This window comes from Rhincodon typus, unplaced genomic scaffold (genome assembly GCF_021869965.1).
Source record: "Rhincodon typus isolate 14 unplaced genomic scaffold, sRhiTyp1.1 hic_rhity00001447, whole genome shotgun sequence".
Taxonomy (NCBI): Eukaryota; Metazoa; Chordata; class Chondrichthyes; order Orectolobiformes; family Rhincodontidae; genus Rhincodon; species Rhincodon typus.
The window spans coordinates 1-21,131 of NW_025967085.1; the positions used below are offsets into that span (position 1 = coordinate 1).

General features: G+C 40.6%; 1 protein-coding gene across 2 annotated transcripts; it reads left to right on the plus strand.

The window, feature by feature from the left end:
- Positions 1 to 1,126: 1,126 nt before the first annotated feature.
- coq3 (coenzyme Q3 methyltransferase) lies at positions 1,127 to 20,838 on the plus strand. Of its 2 annotated transcripts, none has more exons than XM_048592561.1 (6): positions 1,127 to 1,230; positions 7,541 to 7,687; positions 10,902 to 11,001; positions 12,734 to 12,976; positions 18,371 to 18,530; positions 19,604 to 20,838. In XM_048592561.1, the coding sequence occupies exons 1-6, from the start codon at positions 1,220 to 1,222 to the stop codon at positions 19,813 to 19,815; spliced, it is 873 nt and encodes a 290-aa protein (XP_048448518.1). In that variant the 5' UTR covers positions 1,127 to 1,219; the 3' UTR covers positions 19,816 to 20,838. The 2 variants fall into 2 exon arrangements, with proteins under 2 accessions (XP_048448518.1, XP_020383445.1); XM_020527856.2 differs by lacking the exon at positions 1,127 to 1,230 and adding an exon at positions 1,273 to 1,591.
- The last annotated feature ends 293 nt before the right edge of the window (positions 20,839 to 21,131 follow it).

Below are 21,131 nucleotides of genomic sequence, written 5' to 3' on the forward strand. Positions count from 1 at the left end.
TTGATCCATATATCATGCATCCTTCCCTCCACTGGTGTTGTTTAGTTTAGTTCCTCAGCTTACTTGCCAACCCTGTAAATCTGCCATTGTTAGGCTCAGTGTTAACTTCCATCTTTATCTGAAATCCCATCGTATTATGTTCTCAGCTGTCAACTTGTTTCATGACTCTGACCTACTCTACAACCTTCAGTGTTTTACTTATTATCAAATACAATAGCATCCTTGCTTAATTTCTTGGGTACTTGTTTCATATAGAAGTCAAATGTTGAATCCAGTTTTGCTGTGCTATATTCTCAGTGCTTGATCTTTCCCTGGTAAATTAAAATCACCCATAGCTAGTACATCTGCTCCTACACAAACTTTCTTTATTTGACGGCAGAGTTCATGACCCATTCTTCTGATTAGTGGTCTCTAGCAGATGCATTAACGTCTTTGTGTTCACACATACCTCTCATCCTTTTCTGCCTTAACTAACTTAGAACAAAGAAAAATATAGCACAGGAACAGGCCCTTCGTCTCTCCAAGCCTGTGCCAACACATTTTGCCCTTCCATACTAAAACTGTCTTCGCTTACAGGATCCGTATCTCTCTGTTCCCTTCTTATTCATGTATTTGTCTGGTGTTTCTGAATGCTGCTATTGTGTCTGCTTCCACCACCTCCTCTGGCAATGCTTTGCAGGCACTCACCACCCTTTGTGTGAAAAACCTGCCTCGCACATCTCTTTTAGACTTACCTCCCTCACACCTTTAACCTGTGTCCCCTAGTAATTGAATCAGAGATAGTAGGAACTGCAGATGCTGGAGAATCCAAGACAACAAGGTGCAGGGCTGGATGAACACAGCAGGCCAAGCAGCATCATAGGAGCAGAGAGGCTGACGTTTCGGGCCTAGACCCTTCATCAGAAAAGGGGGAGGGGAAGGGGGTTCTGAAATAAATAGGGAGAGAGTGGGAGGCGGATAGAGGAGAGGAAACAAACAGGTCGAAGAGGCGGGGATGGGGCCAGTAAAGGTGTGTGTAGGTAGGGAGTTAGGAAGGGGATAGGTCAGTCCAGGGAGCGGGATGAGGTTGGTCGGTAGGAGATGGAGGTGCGGCTTGAGGTGGGAGGAGGGGATAGAGATTAAATTTAATATTTTTGATCTTTTGTGAAGTACAAGACACACGTTCCCTTTTTAATAAACACTCGTGCGGAATGGGTGATTGTGGAATATCTACTAAATAATGCAGCCAAAGTAAGAAATTGCAAGGCGGTTTCAATTGATTATATGTCGTGCAGTTTGTCCAACAACCCGTTCTGTTACAGATAGTGGATGGAGCTGTCAAGTGCGCGTGTTTCCGGCGGACAATAACAACTGCTGCACCGAGAGTGTGGTGAGCTGCAGCAGCGGCAGTGATGGCCATGTGGAGAAAGTTGCTGTGTACTTCGGGGGGCAGTTCGCAGACCGGGCGCGTGTTCGGAGTTCTAGAACGCGCTGTCCGGGCTGCGTTCTGTGATTGGAACGCGGTGTTGGCACGGCCCGGATTCGCGAGTCTGCAGCCGCGTGCAGACGGCACGGGCCCCGGAAAGGGCGGGGGTGGCACTCACAGTAGCTGGTAAGAAATGGCAACGTCAGTTATCGTGATTTAATTTCACACTGAAAGACCTTGGTAACCATCGAGAGTAAATTTCAGTGGGATAGTTTATCCATGGTCTCCCGCATGAAAGAATTCAACAACCACTTGCATATTTGTATTGTGTATTTAAGACCATTTTAAAAAAAAAATCATTAACTGGTCGTGGGCTTCGCCGGTTGGGTCAGCATTTACTGCCCGGGCCAGCACTTGGCGAGAATGGCAGTCTTGAACCTTCGGTCCTAGGGATACAGGGACACCCACAATGCTGTTGGGGGAGGGATTTCCAGCATTTTGATCGGGCAACATTGAAGGAGGTTGCGTTTTTAAAAATCAGAATGATCACTGGCTTGGAGGGGAACTTGCAGGTGGTGTATCTGTTATCCTTGTTCTTATAGATGGAGATGGCTGTGGGTTTGGAATGTACTGTTTAACAAGCTTCCGTTGTATTTTTGCAAGGCATGTTGGAGATGGCATGTGCTGTTGCTACTGTGTGTTGGTGGTAAAGAAAGCGAGCATTGAAGCTGTTGGATAGTGCCTTGATCAAATAGGCTGGATCATTTCAAACCTCTTGAGTGTTGCTAGAGCTACCTACATCAAGCAAACAGATAATATTTCTATCATTCCCCTGACCTGTGTCCAAGGTAGACAAACAGGAAGCTGGATGAACACAGCAAGCCAGGCAGCATCTGGAGGAAAGGAGCAGTCAATGTTTCAGGTATAACCTTTCTTCAGGACTGGTTGTGCAGATAGGGTGAACTGCAGATAGAGACTCTGAATTTTGCCAATTAATTTAAACAAAGCACCTAGATACAGAAAGCCAATTGAATTTAAATCTGATGGTTTCAGGTTGTCAACACCAATCATAAGAATTTGATTATGTCATTGCGGGTATATAAGACAAAGGCATTTGGCAAGTTGGGAAGAGCCAACTGTCATCTGAAAGAGAGAGTCATCTGCTACCTGCCAGAGTTAGCACCATTCAGCTCTCAGAGAAAGCCCATCTAATTAATCACTGGCACGATGGTATTTTAGCTCAAAGTCTTCACAGAAAAAATTACAGAGAGAATTAATGGAAGGAGGATATTTCTGAAGAGACTGCAGACAACGGAATCTTCTAGAAGACAGCCTATGTGAATTTAGAGAGATTAAGTTACGCTTTATTGCTTCTTATTAATTGGGTTTATATTAGTGGGACTTGTCTTTATTTAAACAGCATTCCAGTAAAATTTAGACGTTAGGAAGTATTTAATCTAAGGGAGAATTGTTGGTTTGTTAGTAATTTTATTAATTTGTTCATTGTTGGGTTAAATAAATAAATTGTTTCTTGTTACTTTTAAAGTGGAGATCAGGGATTTTCTTTCTTTTAACCACTCTTTTAATAGATTGCGAGTGGAAAGACGAGCTTCTCTGGGTGTTTCGGGGGTAATTATTAGAGGGGATCCCCTACTTCTGTCATAACAGATTGGGGCTTAACTTTTAATTTAATTATCAGAAGGGTTCAGCCATTTCCTGTCATCACGCTTACTACTTCTCAGCCAAGCTTGTATATTATGCAGGTTTTGCTGCATTATAGACTTGGATATCTTCAGTACCTGAGAAGATGTGAATTGTTAAAATTTTTGAGATTTGTAGTTCGGATTTTGGATGAGGTTGTAGATTTGCTCGCCGAGCCAGTGTGTTTGTTGCAGACGTTTCATCACCCTGCTGGGTAACATCATCAATGCATCTCCGATGAAGTGTTGGTGTTCTGTCCCACTTGTTATTTATATGCCTCTGTTTGCTGGGGTGGTTGGCGTTACTTCCACTGAAAAACAAAACCAAAGTGATATTACCTAGCATCGTGATGAAACATCTGCAACCAAACACACCGGCTTGGCGAGCAAATCTACAACCTCGGGTGTGAATGGTGTTGAACATTGTTCAATCATCAACGAACATCCTGACTTCTGACCTTCAGAACCAAGGAGGTGTGGTTGATGAAGCAGCTGAATATAGCGGGTCCAAGACACTTTTTTGAGGAACTCCTACAGTGATGTCCTAGGGCTGCAATGATTGACCTGCCACCACAACAACAACCATTTTCCTTTTATCTTAGGTATTAGACCCAATTAGTTGAGATTTGACTCCTGATCACGTTGGCTCCAGTTTTGCTAGCGCTCCTTCATGCCATACCCATTGAACAATGCTGTAGGTGCTAGAGCATTTTCCTATAGATGCGCCCATATCTGTGTGCTTCTGGTCCCACTGTTGTTGGAAACATGGAGCAATCCAGGTGGGCAAAAATAGTGATCAGAAGTTTAAACTTGTTAAACATTTCAGTATAGATGTTGTCTATATGGACTTCAGCAAAGCATTTGACAAGGTTGCACAGGTAGGCTGGTTAGTAAGTTTAGATCACATGGAATCCAGGCGGAGCTAGCCAACTGGATACAAAATTGGCTGAAGGTAGGAGACAGAGGGTAGTGGTGGAGAGTTGCTTTTTGGACTGGAGGCCTGTGACCAGCGGTGTGCCACAAGGATAGGTGCTGGGTCCACTGATTTTTGTTGTTTATATAAATTATTTTGATACGAGCATAGGAGGCATGGTTAGTAAGTCTGCAGATGACACTAAAATAGGCGGTACTGTGGACTGTAAAGAAGATTATCTCAGAGTACAACAGGACCTTGATCAGATGAGCCAATGGGCCAAGGAGTGACACATGGAGTTTAATTTAGATAAATGTGAGGTGTTGCATTTTGGTAAGGCAAACCAGGGCAGGACTTACACAGTTAATGGTAGGGCCCTGGGGAGTGTCGCCGAACAAAGAAACTGAGGGGTGCAGGTGCATAGTTCCTTGGAAGTGGAATCGCAGATAGACATGGTAGTGGAGGAGGTGTTTGGCATGCTTGCCTTCATTGGTTAGAACATTGATATGAAAGTTGGGACAGCATGTTGTGGCTGTACAGGACATTGGTGAGGCCACTTTTACAGTACTGTGTACAACTCTGTTCATCCTTCCATAGGAAGGATGTTGTTAAACCTGAGAGGGTGTAGAATAGATTTACAAGGATTGTAAATAGATTGCCAGGATTGGAGGGTGTGAGCTATAGGGAGAGGCTGAAAAGACTGGGGCAACTTTGTCTGGAGCGTTGGAGTCTGAGGGGTGACCTTATAGAGGTTATGAAATCATGAGGGGCCCAAATAGTGTGAATAGCCAAGGGCTTTTTCCTAGGGTGGGGAGTCAAAAACTAGAAGGCAGAGTTTTAAGGTGAGAGTGGAAAGATTAAAAAAGGACCTGAGGGGTAACTTTTTCATGCAGACTGTAGTGCATGTATAGAATGTGCAGCCAGAGGAAGTGGTGGACATGAGTATAACGTTTTAAAAAACATCTGGATGGGTATATGAGTAGGAAGGATTTAGAGGAATATGGGACAAATGCTGGCAAATGAGACTTAATCATATTGATCGGCACTGACGAGTTAGACCAAAGGGTCTGTTCCTGTGCTGTATGACTCTATATACCTAAAAGTTGTTTTCCTCAGAGATAGCATATCAGGAGTATAAGTTGATTCTGTGACCTCTCCCCCTTTTAGAATTTTTGAGCCTCTATTCCTGGTACTTGATTAGACAAAGAAAAATAAGGAATAATAATGAAGAAATGAGGGAAGTGGCTGAAGCACTGTGAAGGATGAAAGTTTTGTTGGAACTTGAAATAAAATTTATATTTATGTAATAACTTTCATTTCTATTATTGTTTTCGAGACACAAAAGCACTTCACAGATGTAGAGCAAAATTTGATGTGAAAGCACTTTGTGTGATACTCGAGGTGATGGCTAAAAGCTTTCAGCCAAAGACCTAGAATTAGAGAATGGTTGCAAATCATTCTACATCTGTCATTTCTGCAAGGAGCAATTTATCTATTCTCACTCACCTGCCCTTGTGTAACCCTGTGTTTTTTTTCTCCCTTCAAATGCTTAACCAGTTTCTGTTCGAAAGCCATGATTGAATCTGCTTCCATTGCACTCCAAGGCAGCGCATTACACACCCTCATCACTCATGTAAAAATCTTTTCCCTCATTTCATCTTATAATTCTCTTGCCATTCACCTTAAATCTATGTCCTTTGGTTCTTAACCCTTCTGCTAATGGGAACAGTTTCTGCTTCAACGTTTTAGCTTTTGGTCCCTCAAAAAAACTTTTCGTATACACCTTGGAAGTGTAGTCACTAATTAGGCAAGGTAGCTGCAAGTTTACATAGCAAGCTGCCACAAAATCATGACATGAATCGTCTATTGAGGGGTGAAGAGTGGCTAGGTCAGCTGAAGAATGCGCTTCGTGGAAAAGATACAACAGGATCTTTTGGATCCACCTGAACATGTGAAGCAACTGTCAGTTTAGCAGTTCTTTCAAAAGGCAGAAATTGCAATGCAGCACTGCCTCAGAACTGCACTGGATTACCTATCAATTTTGTATCAAAGCAGAACTTGAACCTACAATTTTCTGACCTGTCACTAGGCAAAACGGAAGCTTTTTATAAAATCTTGTATCCAAGATGAGAAACTGCCATTACACCTTTATGTGCCTGCTCCATCCTTTCATAGAGTCATATAGTACAGAAACAGACCCTTCGGTCCAACCAGTCCAGGCCGAACATAATCCCAAACTAAACTAGTCCCACCTGCTTGCTCCTCGCCCATATCCCTCCAAACCTTTCCTGTTCATATATCCATCCAAATGTTTTTTAAACATTGTAATTGTACCCACATCCGCCACTTCATTAGGAAGTTCATTCTATACGTGAACCACCCTCTGTGTTTGAAAAAAATTGCATCTGATGTCTTTTTTAAATCTCTCTCCTCTCGCCATAAAAATGTGCCCCCTAGTCTTGAAATTTCCCATCTTAGGGAAAGGACAAGTACCGTTAATTCTATCTATACCTCATTATTTTATAAACTTCTATCAGGTCACCTCTCAACCTCCTATGCTGCAGCGAAAAAGTCCCAGCATATCCTTTTAACTCAGTCCTTCCATACCTGGCACCGTACTGCTAAATCTCTTCTGAACCCTGTCCAGCTTGATAATATCCTTCCTATAACTGGGTGACCAGAACTGGACACAGTATTCCAGAAGAGGCCTCACCAATGTCCTGTACAACCTCGACATAACGTCCCGACTCCTATACTCAAAAGACTGAGCAATGAAGGCAAGCATGCCAAACACCTTTTTAACCATCCTGTCTATATGTGACATAAACTTCAAAGAATTATGTACCTGTATCCCTAGGTCCCTCTGTTCTACAACACTACCCAAGGCCCTACCATTAATTGCATAAGCCCTACCTTTGTTTGTTGAACCAAAATGCAATACCTTGCATTTATCCAGATTGAACACCATCTGCCATTTTACAGCCCATTGACCTATTTGATCAAGATCCCTTTGTAATCTTAGAAAACCTTCTTTACTGTCTACAATGCCACCAATTTTAATGTCATCTGCAAACTTACTAACCATGCCTTCTATATTCTCATGATTCATTTTGTTGCATCAATTCTTTTTTCCTCCATCTGCCCCTGCTATCTGCAAAAATAGAGGCCTGTACTTGGTCAAAAAGTTCTTTCTGTCCCGTCATATGTGAACAGGCAAAAACACCTTATGTTCTTTTGAAAAAGCATCTAAATTTATTAAATTAATAGCAATGTAATGGCTTTTGTTATGGGTATGATTACAATAATGTCACTCGTGTAAAATATCACATCCTCTAATGATCTGCTGGACTCAATATAAAGAAGATTAGGTTGGCTGTCAATAAAATGACACATTGACCCAAACAGTTTTCCAAATTTTTTTCCTATAAAAATCTACATACTAATTTTAAATATCATCTGGTATGAAAACCTGATTTTTGAAGAGGTTCTAAGAGGCACTATTTACTGTAATTTGCTCCTTAGCTTTTTTAGGAAATACAGCACATCAAAGACAACTGTGGAATCTGGTGAACTGAAGAAGTTTCAGGCTTTATCACAAAAATGGTGGGATAGAAATGGAGAATTTGCAGCTCTACATGCTTTGAATGACCTCCGTGTTCCTTTTATCCGGTATGGTAACATTTCAATTCACCATGTGGTGGTGGAAACATGTTATTTGATTTTAGAATTTGTCATATTCAGGATACTGGGAAAATTGTCTTTCTAATTCCTTGTTATTTGCTGTTGGAGATGAGGGGTAGGTTAATTTGTTGCTTGAGCACTTGTTACAGCAATGAGACAATACGATGTTGGCGTAGAAGTAGGCCATTCAGTCCATCAGTCAGCTCTGCCATTCATGATCTGATCATCTTCAAAGCCACTTTCCTGCCTTTTTCCCATAACCCATGATTCCCTTACTGATTAGAAACCATCTGTAACAGTCTTGAATATACTTAGTGACCCAGCCTCAACTGCCCTCTGTGGTAAAGAATTCCACAGATTCACTACCCTTTAACAGAAGAAATTCCTCCTTATCACTGTATTCATTTGCTTTATACATATCATCACATCTTGTGTTTTTAAAAATCTTTTGTCATTACAAATATACTTTTTGTCTTTTGTTTTTAATTAATAGAACCTCATGGTGGTGACTTCTTCTGTTTTGGATGAGACTTGTACCTTTGTCTCGGCCTGGGCAAGAAAATAAATGAAGAAAAGGAGGGAATTTAGTGAATGTGCAAATAGATTTGTAATGTCAATTTTTTTGTTTTGCACTGATTTCAGCTGCATTTTTCACAGAGTTGTAAAGCACAGAAACAGACCCTTTGGTCCAACTCGTCCACGCCAACCAGATATCCCAACCTGATCTCGTCCCATTTGCCTGTATTTTGCCCGTATCCCTCTAAACCCTTCCTATTCATGTACCCACCCAGATGCCTTTTAAATGTTGTAATCGTACCAGCCTCCTCCTCCACCTCTGGCACCTCGTTCCATACACGCACCACTTTCTGTGTGAAAAAGTTGCCCTCCGGTCTCTTTCGAATCTTTCTCTTCTCGCCTTAAACCTATACCCTCTAGTTTTGGATTCCTTACCCTGGGAAAAAGACTTTGGCTATTCGCCCTATCCATGCCCCTCATGATTTTATAAATCTCTATAAGGCCATCCCTCGGCCTTCAATGCTCCAGGGTTAAAAAGCCTCAGTCCATTCAGCCTGTCCCTATAGTTCAAACTCTCCAACCCTGGAAAATCCTTGTAAATTTTTTCTGAACCTTTTCAAGTTTAACAACGTCTTTCCTATGGCAGGGAGACCTAAACTGAATACAGTATTCTAAAAGTAGCCTCACCAATGTCCCATACAGCTGCAACACACATGATCTGATGAATTTTGCAAGCAGTATTTTTCTACATCTTATCAACTAATCACAGAATGACAACTGAAGAAAGTGCCAAAAAGGGTGAATGAGACTGGGACACTGAAGTCATATAAGGAACAGGACCGGTGCAAGTGTATTAGGCACCCTATGTGAATTTTCAGCCTTGTGCACTTGTGCCCAAGCCTGACACATGGTCTAATTTTTGCTAATCGGGGATCTTGCATTAACAACCAACCAACATGCCCACAGCAACAACTACAGATAAATAGGCAGTTCCTTTAGAAACAAAGAGGAAGTGAACACTGCAATGAATTATAGAATCATGGAGTTGTTGCTCTTGACCAATTCTGTCAGCACTGGTTCCCCAAACAAAAAATTCACTAGGTTTCATTCTCTTCACTTCCCCCTGCATATGCTTCCTTTTCAGATAACAATCTAATTTCCTTTGCTTCAATTGGACCCACCTCCTCCACGTTCTCAGACAGTGCATTCTGTACGCTGCATGTGGGGAAGTGGGGGAAAAAATTAAAGTTTTATTTTCAGAAAGTTCTATTAAGCAATCCACACTGAGGAGGATATTGCTGACCAGCATGCAATGGAGATTGCATAGGGAATAATGACAAAAGAAGGTATTAAACTTAATTGAAGCTAAGTGTAAGATGTTCATAGATTCACGTTTTGAAGCCATTCTATGTAGCTTTACTGCTGACCATTCCAAGCAATGCAGATTCCCTAGGCCGATAGTATTTTCAGACTGTGAAAGAAAATGTGAATAATGCCTTTGGTTTCCCTCAGCTTCACTCATAATTTATGTTTCCTAACAATATTAACATAAGAGAGGAAGCTTAAATCCAACTATTAATTTTAAAAATGACCGAAGTCACTAATTGGAATTTCAAAATGCTTGTTCAAATGGAGGCATTGTGTGGGGGCTTCAAATCCTTCCATCCATCTGGACAGTTGCTTTAGCATTAACAAGAGGGTCCACCCCAGAAAGCAAGTACCTGTCAGCACTATGCACCAGAATGAGTACATTGCCATGGTTGCTGCCTCTAAGAATGCTGCACTACAGGGATAAGAGTTCGAGGAGTAGGGTAGACCGACAGTGATACAACAAAGTCCTCACTTCAACCATCAGCATTTAGTGGCGTGGCAGCAGTAGGGGGCAGGCTGAAAGTTGACTGGGATGAGCTAAATTTGCAGTTGGCGGAACAGCAAGTGAGAAAGAGACAGCTGCTCTGCCAATCACAGATCAAGGTTGCTGTTATAGGTCCTCCAATCAAAGATTTCCTATCTCTTGCTTTTCCCGCTCCTCCACGGACAGAGTCTGTGATTCCTAAGGTAGCTCCATCTCTCCTGCTCTCACCGTTTCCCTGAATTTTTTTAAAATTTATATGGAGCTGAATTGCTTTCAATACACTGCGTTTTTTAAAGCAGGCACTGTGTGCTTCTGAGCACTTGCGTCTTTATTGCTTCAATGCACAACTACAAGCTCATCTTTGTTTTCTTACCTTCAGATGAAATTGCTTCCAGTGTGTTATTTTTATTCAGGTCTGTAATAAGCTATGAAGTTTTAAGTCAAATGATTTACATAATCATCATTTTACCAGAATTGCCCCAGCTTTATTATCCAGTTGTGCTCCAAAACCATTCACTGGGACAACTCCATGTTTTAGTTAAATTTTGGAAAACAGTTTTAAAAATCTGAATGGTAATTTTCACTTAAAAGTGACAGCTGTTGCATGTCAAGTTTTGATTTATTTATGCCTAAAACTAGTCAGTTATTAGCTATATAATTGGTATGTCCTGATTTTATAATCTGTAAATCAGGACATGTTTTCCTAAGGGATGAACATAGTAAACATAAGACTTTGCTTTTTTTTTTGTCTTCTGTTTCACTTTATTGGCAACCTCTGGGGAAATGCTTTATATAGATAATCATTCTTTTTCTTTCCCTAACCTTTGCTAGAGATACGTTGTTGATGCATAGTGAAAAACAGCAATCAGGACGTCCCCTTCATGGCTTGCGAATTTTAGATGTTGGTTGTGGAGGAGGACTGCTGAGTGAGGTATGATAAAGATTTGTGATTAATGACAGGCCAATTCGCAGTTTATGTACAAATAGAGAACATTTTACTGACAATCTGCATCATTCTAGCTCCTTACATCAGCAAAATGTTGAAGGTCAGGGACCTGGGAAAGTGGATGAAAGGAACTATGGCCTATTGTGTTAGATCAAGACTGTCCACTTACAACCAAGAGGGATGATATTTTGCCTTGGGTATGCCCCCATACGTCAAATTACAAAACTGAAACATTTTTACACCCAAATGGAACCCAATGCCTTGTACATAGCACAATATATGAAGAACAAGCTTATAAATAATAATTTCTAGAATAATGATAATTCCTGAAAAAAAAAATTCTGGAAATCTCTCCCCAATGGCATCATAGGTCTAACCACACTAAATGGACTGCAGCAGTTCAAGAAGGCAGCTTGCCACCACCTTCTCAAGGGCAACTGGGGACAGGCAAGAAATGTTGGCTCAGCCAGTGATGCCCACGTCCCATGAGTGAATTTTTAAAAATAATTGAAGTATTAGTTTCCAAAAACGTTTAGAAAAATGAAGAAACAAAATTTCTGATTAGGTGGCAAGTGAACTCCGATTAATCAAGGTGTTGCTTTGGAGAATGCATTAGGGAATGATTATCCCTAAAGCATTTACATTCAAAAAAGGCAGGTTTCCAGGACAGTCCATTAACTGGGATCAAATAGCACATCCCTTCAGCTGTTCGCAACGAAGTACTGACCAGACACAAACAGCTGGTGCTTGCAAAACCCACAACATTGTGGCAACATTCCAAAATTGGACAACACTTATTGAACAATCCTGAATGTGTAATTACACTAACAAACCAATTTAAGATCATCAGTCAGACTCACATTGCAACCCTCTTGCTGAAAACTGCATACAGTCATATGCATAGACCTGTTCTCTTCTAACGGAGAGAACATATCCACGCATTGCATCTTTTTCAAATAAACAAAAGCTGTAGGACAACCATTTTCTAGTGCATCAGTCGACACTTTGTCATAGGTGATCAGAGTGCACTTGCTAAGCGCACTTTCCTCAAGCAGTATGATTGATCTAACATTTGAAATTTGACCTTTGTGTGTTTGTCTTGATAAGTGCATGATGTGAAACTTCAGCAGTGCGTCTCAAATAAGGTAGTGGCAAGTCGAAGCAAATTAGAAATAGAATCAACATCCAATGAAGCAAAAACTCTTAATACCTTAGAATTTTTAATTTAAGAACTTGTTAATTCCATCACATTTGCTGCTTCCTGCTCATCGAAACTCCCACATGCTGCCTCTCTTCTGACCCTCTTGTTTCCCCTTCTCCTCACCAGTCTCCTCACCAGTACCTTTGCTGCAAAGACCCTTGTGGGCCACATTAGCCCTTCAGCAGGGTCATCAATTAGACAGCCCTGGCAAAATTTAAAAGAAACAGAATTCCTCACTGCCTCAAATATCTGTCTAGTTCTCCTGTACGAATGACGTGCTTCCTTAAACCAATCTGTTACCATATATTCACTACCGTATGACTAAACTGCTTGTGACCCTTTCCTGGCACAATTTTGGGTGTATTCATTGGGTTCTGTCCACTTTTTTTAAAGAAAAAGCACTTGAGTAATGATATTTCAGTGGGATTTTGTTTTGGCTCTTTTCACATTGATTATAAAGTAGTGATTGTATTTTCTCAAGATAAACTTTGGTAATTTTACTTTTGCCTTCTTTAGCCTCTTGGTAGGCTTGGAGCGATGGTTACAGGAATTGACCCTTTGGAAGATAACATCAGAATAGCAGACGTACATAAATCGTTTGATCCAGTCCTGAAAGAACAGGTTCAGTATTCTGCCTGCCCTCTGGAGCAAATGGCAATGGAAGCGCCTGGAATGTTTGATGCCGTTATAGCCTCTGAAGTTGTGGAACATGTCAGTGATGTGGAAACTTTTATCAGATGTGCTGCACAAGTTTTAAAGGTACGGTTTAAAAAAAATCCAACTTTACTTGCAGAATGTGAGCTTCACTGAAGGATAGCATTTATTGCCTGTCCCAAATGGCTGTCAAGATAATGGTGATGAACTGCCATCTTAAATGCTGTCATCTGGTAGTAGAATACACATAAAAATAGAGTCAGGATTTGGATTAGTCGTGTATGATTTGAGAATTTTACTTATAAATGTCTTCAAGATGCTGTAGCCAGAAATAATTAAATGGTGAGAATTGTTCATTCGGATTTAAAGTGCAAATTTAGCTCACTGCTGTTTAGTTTGTGTTGGAAGCGCAGGATTGTAATTCATGCTTGTTTATTTCTTTTTGATGCCACATTGTCTTATCCGAAGACAATCAATTCTGATAGGTTGCTGCAGCAGTTTGATCGCGCTGTGACACAGAATTGGCGATATATTTGCAAGTCAGAATAGTGTGTGACTTGGATAAGAACTTGGAAGCAGTGGTAGCCCCATCCACCTCTTCAAAGTGGGAGAGGTTTGAGAGGTGCAGTTAACAGAACCTTGGCGATGTTCTGCAGTGCATTCGATTGCCAGTACGTAGTGCAACCATGTAGTTCTGTTGCTGGAGGTTGTGATTATTTTAAGGTGGTTGATGGATGGCTGATCAAGCAAACTGTTTGCCCTGGATGGAGTTGCACTTCTTGAGCATTACTTAAACTACGTTTATGTGGAGAAGTGGCAGGTCATCACATTTCTGAATTGTGCCTGATAAATGTTAGAAGGACTTCTGGGAGCCCCCCCGAACCCACAAAGACTCTTCGCAATCAGCAAAGTGCAAGTTAGGATTATGACGGGTGCATTGCAATACTGTTAGCAGTTCAGTACAGTTAAGGTCTGTGCAGATTATCACTGTACTAAGCATCCACTATACCACCAGTGCACTTTGGCTGCAATATGTACATCTTCAGGCTTGATTAGAGAAACTTGCCAAATTTACTTACCATCCCCCAGTTCTGTGACATCTAGCAACAGGAAGAAAACAAAATCTTGCATTATAACAGTGTCATTTCAGGATTATTAGACATTTCAGTACTTCATGGCCAGTGGAACTCTTTTGAAGTTTAGTCATTGTTATAAAGTAGAAAATATACAACCTGTGCGCAGAAATGCTATAATGCACATAATCTGTTTGTGATTTTGATTGGGAAATAATTATTGCCCAGCACACTGGGCAAAGCTTTCTGCTGTGCTTTGAAGTAGTGCTGTGGGATCTTCAGTATCCACCTGGGAGGGCAGATGGGCAAGAGGAGCAAGATCTTGTTTCCCTTTCTCGATGAGTCTAGAATTAGGGGTCGGTGCTTAAGATTTCTCCTCATCTCCATCTTTTCTCTGAAGCTCATGAGTCTTTGGAACTTGTTCTCCAGACAGTGGCGGAGCCAGGGTCAATTAATATTTTTAAAGCAGATGTTGACATCTTTATAATCTTTGACTAATAAGAGAGTCAGCTGTGGTTAGGTGGGACTTTAGACTTGAGGCCGGAATCAGATCAGCCATGATCTTACTGAATGGTGGAACAGTGCTTTTAATTCACATACTTGTATAATGCAGTTCCTTCATCATTAGGACACTATTCTGAAATTAAATAAATAATGTCACTGTAAGTGCATTGTTAAAACCAGTATTTTAGAGTTTAAGGTGAAAGACCATGAACTTCATATCAAGTGAATTAAGGATGGGCAACATTGCCATCAGCCAAATCCAGAAAAAAATATTCTTTAAATGTCAGAAATTACCTGATTGACCCTGTATGCCACTGTGAGTACTGAGAGTCCTTGTTAGTAAAGATTTGTTATGATTTTGGTGTAAAAACACACAGACTGTTCTATTTGAAAACATTTTGAATTACATTTAAATTTCACTGTCATGATAAATAATATTTAAAGAAGCGACACATTTAAGAAATTGAAACAATAATACACATCCCTTTCTGGGAGTTTATGAACAGTGTTAATCTCTGCCTTTACAATGAAACCCTTGGAGTTAAGAGGCTACAGCGCAGAGAAAGGTCATTGAGTCTGTACTGGTCAAAAACAACCTACTAACTATCCTAATCACATTTTCCAACACTTGGCCATAGCCTTGTATCCCTTGGCATTGCAAATACTAAAATGTTATGAGGGTTCCTACATCTATGACCATTACAAGCAGTGAGTTCCAGATTCCCACCACCCTTTAAATCTCCTGCTCCTTACCTTAAATTCATGTTCCCTGGTGATGCTTCCACCAAGGAGAAACATTTTTCCTGCCTATCATATTTATGCCTCTCAGAATTTTATACATATCAATCATGTGCCCTCTCAGTCCCCTCTGTTCCAAGGAAAGTAACCCTAGTCTGTCCAATCGCTCTTCATACTAAAACACTCCAACCCAGGTAACATCCTGATAAATCTCCTCTGCAACCTCTCCATGGCAATCACCTCCCTCCTATAATATGGACTTCAGAACTGCACACAGTACTGCAGCTGTGACACAACCAACATTTTAGACAGTTCCAGCATAACCTCCCTGTTCTTCAGAATTAGATTAGATTTTATTGTCACATGTACTCCAGTACAGGAATAGAATGGAAAGTGCAAAGAGTCACCATTGTCCGGCACCATCTAAAAATTCTAAATAAAAAGCAGAAAACAAAGAAACAAAAGCAAAAGAAGTATCCCATTCTATACAGCCACTTGCTTACTCGGCCAAGACGCAGAAAGCAGCCAGGCTCTGGAACTCCCACCACCTCCCAGGGACCCTGCGGGGTCACAGTTCAGAGCTTCACCCATTACCACCACCATGAGTCCTGAGCCAGGCCCACCCATGCCACCTCCACTGCAGTCTCACCGCCATCTTTCTCCGCCATCACTGCCGAAAGATTAGAAAAGATGTGGCTGACTTGAGGAGCAGACAAGCCCAAGCTCAGGAACCCAAATGCTGCCTACCCTGCCACCACCATCATGGAATGGTAAACGCACTTTTATGAATTCCAGTGGAAAGTGTGTTTCTGACCATCTGACGCTCTGAGTAGTGAACTGTTCCCGTTACTGGGTTGTGTTCACTTCTGTGGTATCCCCTTACTTACATTGCCAAGACATGGCTCACCCTCAGAACAGCTTCCTGGGTCTGGATGGTCATTTTCTAGCCAGGCTTCCCATGGTGTGTGACCGACAGTCCGAGGCCCGTCGCTCCACTCGTCGACTATTCCTGAACATTCTGCCTCGTCAACTTGCGTGACTTTTCCCCGGGACCAACCAGTTAGTTCTCAGGGAAGCAGATAATTTCTGCACATAACATATGATCGCCTGGAAAAGTCAGTATAAACCAATCCCTTTATGAATGTCACAGTTTTATTTAAAAAGAAATGCATTATCAATGTAGTATCATAAAGTTGAATAAAAGTTGTAGTAATAGATTTTCACTTTTTACAGTTTGCTATGCTGTTTGCAAATTCCGGGTAACCAGTCATGGCTCATATCTGTAAACACTGGTTGTTTGGTAGGGTGAGGATGATGAAGGCTATGTTGACCCTACATGACAGGCTTTGTATTCTTGAAAATTTACATGTGAATGTTTGAGAGTGAGACAGATGCACCTAGGGGATAATGTTTTTGATCACTCCAACCTCTGATGGAGCTTATCTGTTAGTAAGAACTGTGATTTTTCCCACTTGGTGCTTGGTTATCCTGCAGATTAAAGTTGTATCAGGTCGGTTTTTGCCTCAATGTACATGGTTTGAACGAGTGGGATGTGTGCCAAAACTTGGGAGGAGCATATTGCCAAGGTGAGGCAGAAGCTGGACAAATGGGAGCACCATTCCCTCTACATTGTGGTTAAAAACTGGTCATCGGTGTTGTATATGGCACAGGTCTGGCCCATTCCCCAAGGCCACCCCACTGCAGTCACCCAAGTCATCTTCCACTTCATCTGGGATACCTTGTACAAGCTCTGGATAAGTGGGGAAGAAAGTACCTAATGCCGCCCCCATCCTGATGGTCACCTTTATGTGCGGCTGCATCAATCTATGTGTAGAGTCTCGGTGTGCAAACACTAAGTATCACTATGTACTGAGGCTCTACCTGTCCCTTGTGTTAGGAGGATGGGCCTGGCCTTGTTGCCATGGAACAGTCCTACTAGTTAGACAGTTCCATATCACCTGTCTGTCTTGGAAAAATTTGTAAAGGAAAACACCTTTGATTACAAGTCCATCAAGTAGTTGTCAGCATGTAACATCCTCGACAGCCTGCTGGAAAAGGAGAGAGTTGATCGTGTCAGGTTGTTCCCTGACCAGACTATCAAAGTCATTTGGCAGAATGCCTCATTGCCAGAACTTTTCAACAAGTGTCAAGATGCCGCTTGGCTGATGGTGAGAAGCACACTGCCTGTGAGATCCTTCGTGCATGTCGAAACTGCCTACACCACCGCAGACTGTCCTCTAAGGGGGTGTAGAGATTGTCACACATCTCCTTCTGGGAGATGCTGTGGTTTTTGTCATGGTTTTCTGGAGCAACTTCTTGACACAGGATTCTGTGCTGTACGGGCTGTTCCCTGGGAGACACACCGAGACGAGCATCGACTACGCCTAGAGCACCATCAACTCAGTGAAAGATGCTCTTTGGTCTGCCCGAAACGTGTTGGCCTTCCAAAGCAAGGAGTTGATGTCGACCAAGTGTTGCAGACTGACACATTGCAAGCTCCAGGACTACATACTGAGGGATGCACTAAAGCTTGGGGCAGCTGCCACCAAAGGACAGTGGAGAAAAACCACTGTCTCAGGTCTTCCTGCCAAACTACAATGAGGGTCTGTTCAGTCATCAGACACTCTCCTTGTCTCAATGTTTGTAAATAGTTTCCTACATGAGTAAGAAATGCCTTTAGTTTGCAAATTGGCAGGGAATGTCAAATTCCAAAGTTAGTATATTTTTTTTAATGAATAAAGTATATTTTTACAATTTAAATAAGAAGTTTTCCTCCATCTAATTTGGGGGATATTTTCTTAAGAACCAGTTTGGGAATGTCTTTATACACCTCTGGAACAGGTGGGACTTGAATCTGGGCCTGCTGGCTCAGAGGTAGGGATGATCCACTTTGGTAGATTACGTGGCTCTTGGTGATTCACTTGGCATCTTTAAGCTTTGGTTGTGCCTTAATTTGGCAGATTGGGAAGTAATATGTGTTCCCACACAACAAGTATGCATTCAATATCGGGAAACAAAAAGGTGAATGTGGATTTCTTGGAGGAGATATGAACTGGAAGACAATGAGTTTCTATATGTCAGACATCCAGCTGACCAGAAGACCTTAATAATAATTTAGTTGAAATAATGTAGTCTGTTGTTCACAGCCTCAAATAACTGAAATCTCTTATTCCCTGTTAATCAGCCAGGAGGATCGCTTTTTATAACAACAATTAACAAAACATTCCTGTCCTATGCATTGGCAATTGTAGCAGCTGAGAAGATATTAAGAATTGTACCAAATGGGACACATGAATGGGGCAAGTTTATTAGTCCTAATAAATTGGAGGCTCATCTAATGTCCAGTGAGTAATGTTAATATTTACCTTTTTGTACTTTCAAGGATATGTTTCTTACATTAGCAAACAGGACAATCAGTATTTTACACTTGAATTGATTTAGAGCTAAATGGATTTTATTTTGGGAATGTATTTTTCTAAGTAAGTCAAATGCTCATTTATTATCATTCAGCTTGTTACACAGGAGAGTACAAATGGTTAGCTGAAATATGTTTGGAAATGGGAATCTTTCTTTTGAATAAAGGTTAAAGGTTGTAAACATTGCAGGTGATCTGTATGAATGGTCCCAAGAAACTGTTGTGCAGAGCACAGATGGCAGGGACTATGCTGTGGTAAATCACCTCATTGCAGCAGAAAAGCAAGAAAACCTCATTGCTATGTGCTGCAAATGTAAAAATATCAATAACAAAATATAATTCTCTTTAATTTCCACTTTGAGAGATCAGCTTGATTTTGTGGCAGTGATATTTTTAAGACAACCATTAAGCAAAGAGTAATACACCTAATCTGATTATTTCCTTCCTCTGTCTCAATCTTTTACCTTTTCCCCCTTCCGTCCTCCCACCTTGCTTAGTTAGATCATAGCCACAGTTGCAACAGTTAATTACAAACAGCAGAAAGCGCAAATGTTGTGTGCTTAAGTGCATCTTTGATGAACAAACAAGAACCTTGTGTCCATTCACTTCACGCTGTTTATCTGAATTCTTGGAATTATGGAAGGAGTTTAATTTTGCTGAATTGGACAAATAATTGGCACTTGTGGCAAGCAAACTGAGAAATAACTGAAAAATAGTATAATCTTATATCCAAAGCAACAATATCAAACAATTATTTTGCAACTGAGATGATTTTTAAAAACTGCTTTTCATTAATTCTGCTCCTGTGCAAAACATTGAAACCTGGCTCTGCTGTGCTTTATTTGTTATTCGGTAAATCATGTAAGAAGGCCTCCCGCAATTGTTCGACAACATAAACAATACATTGGTATTTAATTGAAAGTATCACTTACATCTGATATTCGTTCTTGATCCATAGTTTTTCTTTAAATGCATTCTTATTTTTCTGTTTATGATTTTCAGGTGGATTCACAGTAGAGACTATCAATGGAATGCTGTATAATCCCCTGTTTGGTTCCTGGCGTTGGATTATTAATGCTAGTGTCAATTATGCATTACACGCGGTAAAAAACAAAATTGAAGAGAAATCGGATTTCATGTCAGAAAGAAGTGACGGGAAAGACAATGGCTCCTATCAATCAAAATCCAATGCTGGTTCTACAGTACAGTCATAGGAAAATTAGCTTTTTTTAGTCCAGAGCTGCTATGAAAAGCTGTTTTACTGATTAAACTGGCTGATTACATTGATTATGCTTAATGGAACATTTTCTACGTCAAGAGTGAACAACATTTTGCATCTCGCCAACAAAATTGTAACCGATGAAGCATCATTTTTAAATACAGTGTGTTGGTGTGCTGACTGTTAACTTCATTGTAATTAAAATAAACTTAATTTCAAAAATTGTTTGCAGTGTTACTTTTAGCATACATTGTTTCAAACTAATTACTTAAAATCTCATATCTGTTCGCTCTTACTCCTTTTCGCTGTGGTCTTTTTTTCCAATCTCTTCCTATTTACAATGATTATTATAATTTCTTTTTTTGATTTTAAGAAGTTTTATATGTATTTTTGCACACCGTGTTTGAAGCTGCCAATGTCAACATCATAGCTTGTTGATCCAACAGGGATTTTTTTTGTATAAGTTTAACAGCCAATCATGATTTTGGTATAGTTGACTATTGATGTGTAATAAAATTAATTATATTGTGGGTCTTTTGGGGTTTGTTGAGTTATCAACATTAAATTTGTTCATTTTTAATATTGCCGTTTACTAGAGCTTGTGATCTTGTACATTGTACATTCTCCTGCAAATTACCATGTTTACGCTTTATAAAAGGTATGTTAATCCTTGTTGGTTTTAATGCCTGCAGTTTTGCACACAATCCTGAAGGCACTGAAGTACCAGTCTGTGAGACCAAAAAGGTTGCTTCAGAGCAGCATTCTGTGTATGGTGAGGATTGAGGATTACAGCAGACTGAGGGAGAGAGCAAGGTGGAACAGGTGGTGATCTCCATAATAAAACCTTACCTGATGGTTATGATTTTTTTTCTGCAGAGGACCATTCACCCTTTTGCTGACAAATATCAGGATGATGTGTATTTTTATTCTGCTTTCTCAATTTGCCTTGAATCGTTACAAGGGTCATGTTTTTACCAATCTCCGTTCAAAGCAATAATAATATAAGCATTTTGTGGCACATTCGTCTCTGGTTTATTTGTGAACAAGGAAAGAATTTTCATTTAGATAGCATCTTTCAAAGTGTACTAAAGTCTTTCACACCCAGTTCATTCATTGTTGCAAACTTGTTTGAGCCCTCCGAATAGTAACTTAAAATTGGACTTAATCTCCATCTCCACAACTCTATAGTTGTTGTTTCTTATTGTCTTAAGCTGCATATTCATTTCCAGGCCCAGGAATTCTCTGGCAACTAGAATTAATTTTGGGCACTCCAAACAGAATCTGAAGCTCTGCGTACTTCTAGCTCAAATA

Coding starts and splice junctions, on each gene's coding strand:
- coq3 (XM_020527856.2), top strand. CDS start 1,392: ATGGCCATGTGGAGAAAGTTGCTGTGTACTTCGGGGGGCAGTTCGCAG. Junction 11,002..12,733: donor GAGGAGGACTGCTGAGTGAG/GTATGATAAAGA, acceptor TGCCTTCTTTAG/CCTCTTGGTAGGCTTGGAGC. Junction 18,531..19,603: donor GGAGGCTCATCTAATGTCCA/GTGAGTAATGTT, acceptor TATGATTTTCAG/GTGGATTCACAGTAGAGACT.